Consider the following 7,905-nt stretch of genomic DNA (forward strand, 5'->3'; position numbering starts at 1 on the left):
GGGAGGCTGAGGCAGGAGAATGGCGTAAACCCAGGAGGCGGAGCTTGCAGTGAGCTGAGATCTGGCCACTGCACTCCAGCCTGGGCGCAAGACTCCGTCTCAAAAAAAAAAAAAAAAAATACAAAACAATTAGCCAGGCGTGGTGGCGCATGCCTGTAATCCCAGCTACTCAGGAGGCTGAAGCTCAGGAATCCCTTGGACCCGGGAGATGGAGGCTGTAGTGAGCCTAGATTGTGCCACTGCACTCCAGCCTGGGTGACAGAGTGAGACTCTGTCTCAAAAAATAATAATAATTAATTAATGAATTAAATAGTGTATGTAAGGTTCCTAACACGGTGGGCTCAAAATATTAAAATTGTTATTACATGACAATATTTATTATCATTTATAAATTTATAAAGGGAACCTAGGAAATTATGGTTCATTTGTGAAATAGGCAAGTTAAATAAATAAAATTAATTTCAGAGAAGACTGTCAAGATGATATCTTCAAAGAGAAAATTTGACAAATTTCTGTTAGGTTTTTACATTTTTAAGTGGTTAAAAAAATGGAAAAGTAGATAAAGAACAGCTTAGTATTATTCACCTAGAAACCTTAATAAAACCTTGGACAGGTTTCCAAAGGACAGGCTAATAACAAGAGTTGCGTGAAAGTGAAATGTTTCGTGAGGCAATAAGGAACTAGCTCAGAAGCAAAAATAATGGGTGGGGCCTGTTGATTCAAGGTAGAGGAGGGAAGTAGAGGCCCAAGTGACAGTTCCTGGGAAGGCAGCAGATATATGAAGGGCATAGGTAGTCACATCTCTAATTCTGGATTTATCAATGGAAACTGTGCAGTTCTCAACAGAAAGATGGAGACCCGTGCACTTGGGAGAATCTGGGCAAGTGATATTTAGGTGTCAGGCACCCACGGAATGGACCTCAATAAAAGGAAGGGAGAAGGAAACTAATGTTAATCTAGTAGTGACTAGATCGGGCCATGTGCCAGACACATTATCTCATTTAAGTCACCATAATCCAAAGACACTAGTTATGTTATTACCTCCATTTTACATAGAAGGACACTGAGGCTCAAAGAGATCTTATAATTCATCCAAGTTCACTCTGCTAGTAAAGGGAGGGAACTGTCATAGGCATCAGTGCCCCAGGCAGCAGGCTGTGGCCTACTGGGGTGCTTGTTGACCACCTACTCTGTGCCAGGCACAGTGCCAGGTGCAGAAGAGACAGTGGTGTGCAAAGATACAGTCCCCCACTCTCTTGGAGCTTAGAGTCTAAAGAGAGTTAGTAGCAGCCATTAGTCAAATAATGCCACTAATGAAGATAACATTACAAAGTGAAACATGTAACAAATGGACTCATCCAGACTTGGGGCATGATGGGTGCCATGGAGGAGAGTGGCTCTAGAGAGCTTACGTAATTAACTAGCTAAAGGAATGATGAAGAAAGGCATTCCAAGTGAGGAAGCTGCACATGAAAAGGCCTGTGGTCAGAACCCCAGAAAACATAAGTTTAGTGTAGGCACAGCTCAGAGGAAGGCAAGTGCCTGAGCTGAGGGTAGAGGCATGGAAGAGGTTGGAGATACAATCAGATTTCCATTTTGAAAGGTCCAGTGTATTTTCACAGGAGCCACTAAGAGGCTTGGACAGCCACAGGCAAGCACTCTGGTGGGTTGTGGGGCCCCAACTATACCCGACCCAAACAAAGGCAGTTGGGTGGTATAAATACTGCCACCTTAATAGTACATTTGAGGACCAGGCACAGTGGCTCATGCCTGTAATATCAGCACTTTGAAAGGCTGAGGTAGGTGGATCACTTGAGGTTAGGAGTTCAAGACCAGCCTGGACAACATGGTGAAACCCTGTCTCTACTAAAAATACAAAAATTAGCCGAGCATGAAGCTGGGCGCGGTGGCTCTCGCCTGTAATCCCAGTACTTTGGGAGGCCGAGGCGAGTGGATCATGAGGTCAGGAGATAGAGACCATCCTGGCTAACACAGTGAAACCCCTTTTCTACTAAAAACACAAAAAATTAGCCGGGCATGGTGGCAGGTGCCTGTAGTCACAGCTACTCAGGAGGCTGAAGCAGGAGAATGGCGTGAACCTGGGAGGTGGAGCTTGCAGTGAGCCGAGATCGCGCCACTGCACTAAAGCCTGAGTGACAGAGCAAGATTCTGTCTCAAAAAAAAAAAAAAAAAAAATAGGCTAGTATGGTGGTGGGTGCCTGTAGTCCCAGCTACTTGGGAGGCTAAGTCAGAAGAATTGCTTGAACCCAGTAGCTGAGGTTGCAGTGAGTAAAGATTGTGCCACTGCACTCCAGCCTGGGCAACAGGGTGAGAGTCTGTCTCAAAAGAAAAACAAATAAAAAGAAAAATAAGAAATAAAATAGACCAGGTGCTTTTGCTCACACCTGTAATCACAGCACTTTGGGAGGCTGAGGTGGCTGGATCACGAGGTCAGGAGTTCAAGACCAGACTGGCCAACATGGTGAAATCCCGTCTCTACTAAAAATACAAAAATTAGCCAGGAATGGTGGCAAGCACCTGTAATCCCAGCTACTCAGGAGGCTGAGGTAGAGAATTGCTTGAACCCAGGAGCACCGGAGGTTGCAGTGAGCTGAGATGGCGCCACTGCACTCCAGCCTGGGCAACAGAGTGAGACTCTTATCTCAAAATAAGTAAATAAATACATAAATACATAAATAAATTTTTAAAAGCATTGGGAAGTGAGGATTGATGAAACCAAGAGCCTAAGTCTCAGGCATCCATGCTAGGAAAGTGTTTGGACGAATGGAGGCAAGATGGTGCACTTGGGGGGGACTCTGCCGGCCTCCTTCCCCGGAGGCCGACAGACTTCTCCCGCACACCTTAGGTTACCAAAATAAATGTGCAGTTTTGCTGTTACACTTGCCTACCCGCTGGTTCTTTTGCGCCCGCTAGGCTGGTCTTAGAAAAAACAAGACAGAAAGGACACACTAACATGTGTAATGATCTGGAGGAGAGCATATGCGATAAAATCTCTAACAACACTTCTACACAGATAGGTCTAGATCAAGGATCAGTAAGTGCTGGGCCAAATCCCACCAGTGCTTGTTTTTGTACAGCTTGCAAACTAAGAATGGTTTTTACATTTTTAAGTGGTTGAAAAAAATGGAAAGAAACTAATAGTTTGTGACATATTAAAATTATATGAAAGTCACATCCCATTTCCATAAATAAAGTTTTATTGGAACACAGCCATGCTTATTTGTTTACTCTCTCGTTGGCTGCTGCTACAAGGCAGAGTGACTGACCGACACCTGAGGATTGCTGCAAAGCTAAAATTATTATTATTATTACTTTTTTTTTTGAGATGGAGTCTTGCTCTGTCACCCAGCCTGGAGTGCAGTGGCGCGACCTCAGCTCACTGCAAGCTCCGTCTCCCGGGTTCCCGCCATTCTCCTGTCTCAGCCTCCCAAGTAGCTGGGACTACAGGCACCTGCCACCACGCCTGGCTAATTTTTTGTATTTTTAGTAGAGACGGGTTTCACCATGTTAACCAGGATGGTCTGGATCTCCTGACCTTGTGATCCGCCTGCCTCAGCCTCCCAAAGTGCTGGGATTACAGGTGTGAGCCAGCGCACCTGGCCTAAAATTATTTTTTTAAAAGAACACGAAACACCATTATTCAAATACTGAATTATATTTTTTCCAAGTCTTCTTAGTTTGTTTTGAAATGGATCATCTCCTGCCAAACAAAACTACAGAATACATCTTGTGTCTGTCACACATATGCCTACTCTCTGTTTTGCTAAGAAAGAGGTGTTTAATCCTCTTTTCTTTCCCACAGAGAAATGCAACAACTGCTACCATAAGAAGAGCTGCAGACCAATAGTGGTGGAATTGAAATTATTTATTATGTGGACTTCTACAGAAAAAGTCTGCCTATCCCTGAGCTAGATAATCAGAAGAGCCTATAAATCTGACCATGTGATCTGACAACTGACAAATGAGCACTCGTGGGAGCACGTGCAAAATAATGCACTTTGAGATAAAAATATCCAAACTATTTACAAAAGGAAGACAGGCCTATGAGCTTTGAGGTCACAACTCAGGACTAAACACAACTGGGAGGATTAAAGGCAGTGAGAGTAGTAGTATGTGAGTGTCCTCCCCTAAATTATAAGAATCAGTACACAGTAGAGGGGTTGGTTATCTGTGGGCCTCACCTGATGTGGGCCTGGGGAAAAATTTCCAGGAAGACTAGACTAGGATTTTGCACTTTCACTTAAAAATTACACATAGGGGCTGGGCGTGGTGGCTCATGCCTGTAATCCCAGCACTTTGGGAGGCCAAGGCGGGCAGATCACGAGGTCAGGAGATCAAGACCATCCTGGCTAACACAGTGAAACCCCGTCTGTACTTAAAAAATACAAAACATTAGCCGGGCATGGTGGTGGGCCCCTGTAGTCCCAGCTACTCTGGAGGCCTCAGCAGGAGAATCACTTGAACCTGGGAGACAGAGTTTGTGGTGAGCCGAGATCGCGCCACTGCACTCCAGCCTGGGCAACAGAGCAAGACCCCGTCTAAAAAAAAAAAAAATTACACATAGGAAGAGGCAGAGGTTGCAGTGACCCCAAATGACACCACTGCACTCCAGCCTGGGCAGCAAAGCAAGACCCTGTCTCCAACCAACCAACCTTTTTCTCCTTTCAAAACCTTTGCTCTAGGCTGGGTGCGGTGGCTCACGGTTGTAATCCCAGCACTTTGGGAGGCTGAGGCGGGCGGATCACCTGAAGTCAGGAGTTCAAGACCAGCCTGGCCAACATGGTGGAACCCCGTCTCTACAAAAATACAAAAATTAGCCAGGCATGATGGCGGGTGCCTGTAATCCCAGCTTCTTGGGAGCCTGGAGCGGAAGACTCGCTTGAACCCGGGAAGCAGAAGTTGCAGTGAGCTGAGATTGTGCCATTGCACTCTAGCCTAGGTGACAGAGGGAGACTCTGTCTCAACAAACAAACAAACAAACAAAAACCTTTGTTCTAGCTGTAAGGTAACTTGGCTCCTCATATCACTGGTCCTGTGAAGGGGGCCATCCAGGGAAATGGCAAAGGTGTATTCCCCCAGGATTATGAAGATAACTGCAACAGTAATCCACCCAGTCTCTCAGGGCAGTTGTTTAGCATGCATTCGTTTCCCCAGCCTGACCCACAGGTGTCATTTCAACACCTGCAAAGCTGCAGAACTGACCTGGGACCTTGGTGGCTCTAGCAGGGTTCTGGCCATGGGGGCCCTGCCTGGATGTGGCTGGCCTCCCTCTTGGACAACTCTGACCTCTTCCATTTTCATGTACAGGAGTCACATCCAGAGTTCCCTGAGAAGACATACCCAGACCAGTGTGCTGCAGGAACCAAAAGGAACAAGGTGTGTTTCCCAAGTAAGATTCTCTCCCCACCCAGAAAAGACTCCGCCAATATCAGGGTCCCAGACCCTAATCTAATGCCCAGATAAATTAGTTTCAGTAAACTGAAAGTCCCATGTCCTGGGAACCCCACTCAGTCCCAAGCAAACCAGGTTGGTCACCTGCCAGAGAGGTTCCTCACCTGCCAGAGAGGTTCCTCATTTACAACAGGCCTCTTATCCTACTGTTCCCCAGGGCCCACCTGGGGCTGCTCCACAGTTTCTGCTGCCCCAAGCCCAGCACTCAGAATATTCAGAGCTGCTCCTTCTTGGGAAGGGGAGAGGACAGCATGGGCTGAGGGGGTCATTGGAGATAAGATTGGGATCAGAGAAGATCAGGAGAATAAGGAGAAGGGGTTCCCAAGGAGCCCTAGCTGTTAGACAGTTGAATCTAAGACTCCTGTCTTTAATATCTGCTTGTGCTTCTGTTCATACAATGAGGATTAAACAGTTACTGGAATCAGGAAAGTTTTTCAGCATTTACATTGTTTAGGGATAAGGCTGCTTTAAATCCTATTGTAATTGAACCGAATGTAAATTATCCAAATATAAATAACAAAGAAGAGGGTAAATTATTTAAGTTATTTAAATTATCCAAATATAAATAACCAAGAGATAAAACTTTGTTGGTCACTATAAAATAGCTGTAATAACTACAGTAATTTATATGTAATTACCATGGGGCATAGGGATTATGAGACACTGCATCATGCATATCATACACCAAGCTCTTTGTGATAAAGGCAACAAATTCTGCTCCATTGCATGTGCTCTTGTGGTCAGCTTAAAATCACCAAAGGTAAAATTTGGCTTAGTCATGGGTGTTTGCTTCAGGGAACACAGGCAGTTCAATAGCAGGTGAACTTGTTACATTTGATTCTAGGAGGACCGACATAAAGATACCTCAAAAAAAAATTAATGTCATCTTTATTTGTAAGGGAATTCTGGGAAAACTTCAAAGCACTTTGCAGATTTTAATCTAATTAATTCTCACAATAACCCCTCAAAGGAGTTTATACAATGGCCTTCATTGTTTGAAACCACAAGTTACTAGAGGCCACAAAAGAGTCACTTTGTCTGCAGTTGCTTCTTTGTTCTGGCTTGATTCCTAAATGTTATAATGTTCTTTGAAATAGATATAGTATAAATATGAACTATGAGTGTATTAATAATCACTGATCTTACAAGACACATTGACATCACCACTTAAAAAATTCCTCAGAAATGGCCTTACACTCCAGCTTAAAGAAATAGAAATGTTTATGTTAAAGGAGAATTTAAGGTTATGGATAAACTCTCTCTGATTAAAATATTTGCATATATTTGTCCATGAGTATTTACAGGGTTCCTGTTGCAAGTATGAGGTCAGGTGCTATGGATGCAAAAACAGCTTAGGACAGGAACGAAGTAACAATGTGTGGTGGAGTTCTAAGTAAGTTCTAAATAAGTCAGAATGTGTCGTTAATAAACCAAGGACTGGGTTTAGCAATCCTAAGAAGAGACAAACGTAAGTGGAAAGTTCTTTTTTGAGACAGAGTCTTGTTCTATCGCCCAGGCTGGAGTACAGTGGCACAATCTCAGCTCACTGCAACCTACGCCTTCAAGGTTCAAGTGATTCTCATGCCTCAGCCTTCCGAGTAGCTGGAATTACAGGCGTACACCACCACGCCCAGCTAATTTTTGTATTTTTAGTAGAGATGGGGCTTCACCACGTTGGCCAGGCTGATCTTGAATTTCTGGCCTGAAGTGATCTCCCTGCCTCGGCCTCCCAAAGTGCTGGGATTACAGGGGTGAGCCACCACCCCCAACTGAGAATTCTTGATGATTAGCATTTGTCCATACCCTTGCTTTGTAGTTTAGTTCAGGTGGCATGGTCTTTTTTTTTTTTTTTTTTTGAGACGGAGTCTTGCTTCGTCACCCAGGCTGGAGTGCAGTGGCCGGATCTCAGCTCACTGCAAGCTCCTCCTCTGGGGTTCATGCCATTCTCCTGCCTCAGCCTCCCCAGTAGCTGGGACTACAGGTGCCCGCCACCTCGCCCGGATAGTTTTTTGTATTTTTTAGTAGAGACGGGGTTTCACCGTGTCAGCCAGGATGGTCTCGATCTCCTGACCTTGTGATCCGCCCGTCTCGGCCTCCCAAAGTGCTGGGATTACAGGCTTGAGCCACCGCGCCCAGCCCCGGCATGGTCTTTAATGTCTCTTTCTGGTAAAGTGGTGAAGGAAGATGCTTTCATATACTGTAGCAGGACGAGCGGCAGACAAAACTCCTCAGACACCGAGTTAAAGAAGGAAGGGGTTTCTTCGGCCGGGGGCATTGGCAAGACTTCTGTCTCAAGAGCCTAGCTCCCCGAGTGAGCAAGTCCTGTCCCTTTTAAGGGCTCACAACTCTAAGGGGGTGCATGTGAGAGGGTCGTGATTGATTGAGCAAGCAGGGGGTACGTGACTGGGGGCTGCATGCAGGGATAATTAGATC

General features: G+C 45.3%; 1 protein-coding gene and 1 non-coding gene across 2 annotated transcripts in view; one reads left to right on the forward strand and one right to left on the reverse strand.

The window, feature by feature from the left end:
• Nucleotides 1-2,974: 2,974 nt before the first annotated feature.
• The window catches only part of SLC30A4 (solute carrier family 30 member 4), a 63,048-nt gene continuing 58,117 nt past the window's right edge, over nucleotides 2,975-7,905 (forward strand). The window contains exons 1-2 of the mRNA XM_026449662.2: nucleotides 2,975-3,055; nucleotides 5,329-5,397. Coding sequence (XP_026305447.2) covers nucleotides 2,975-3,055; nucleotides 5,329-5,397 — 150 coding nt within the window. The remainder of the gene's footprint in view (nucleotides 3,056-5,328; nucleotides 5,398-7,905) is intronic.
• On the reverse strand, nucleotides 3,749-3,876 carry LOC111552829. The gene has a single exon (XR_002734742.2). It is a non-coding gene; the product is annotated as a small nucleolar RNA SNORA41 (small nucleolar RNA).

The sequence above is a fragment of the Piliocolobus tephrosceles genome, chromosome 6 (assembly GCF_002776525.5).
Source record: "Piliocolobus tephrosceles isolate RC106 chromosome 6, ASM277652v3, whole genome shotgun sequence".
NCBI classification, from domain to species: domain Eukaryota; kingdom Metazoa; phylum Chordata; class Mammalia; order Primates; family Cercopithecidae; genus Piliocolobus; species Piliocolobus tephrosceles.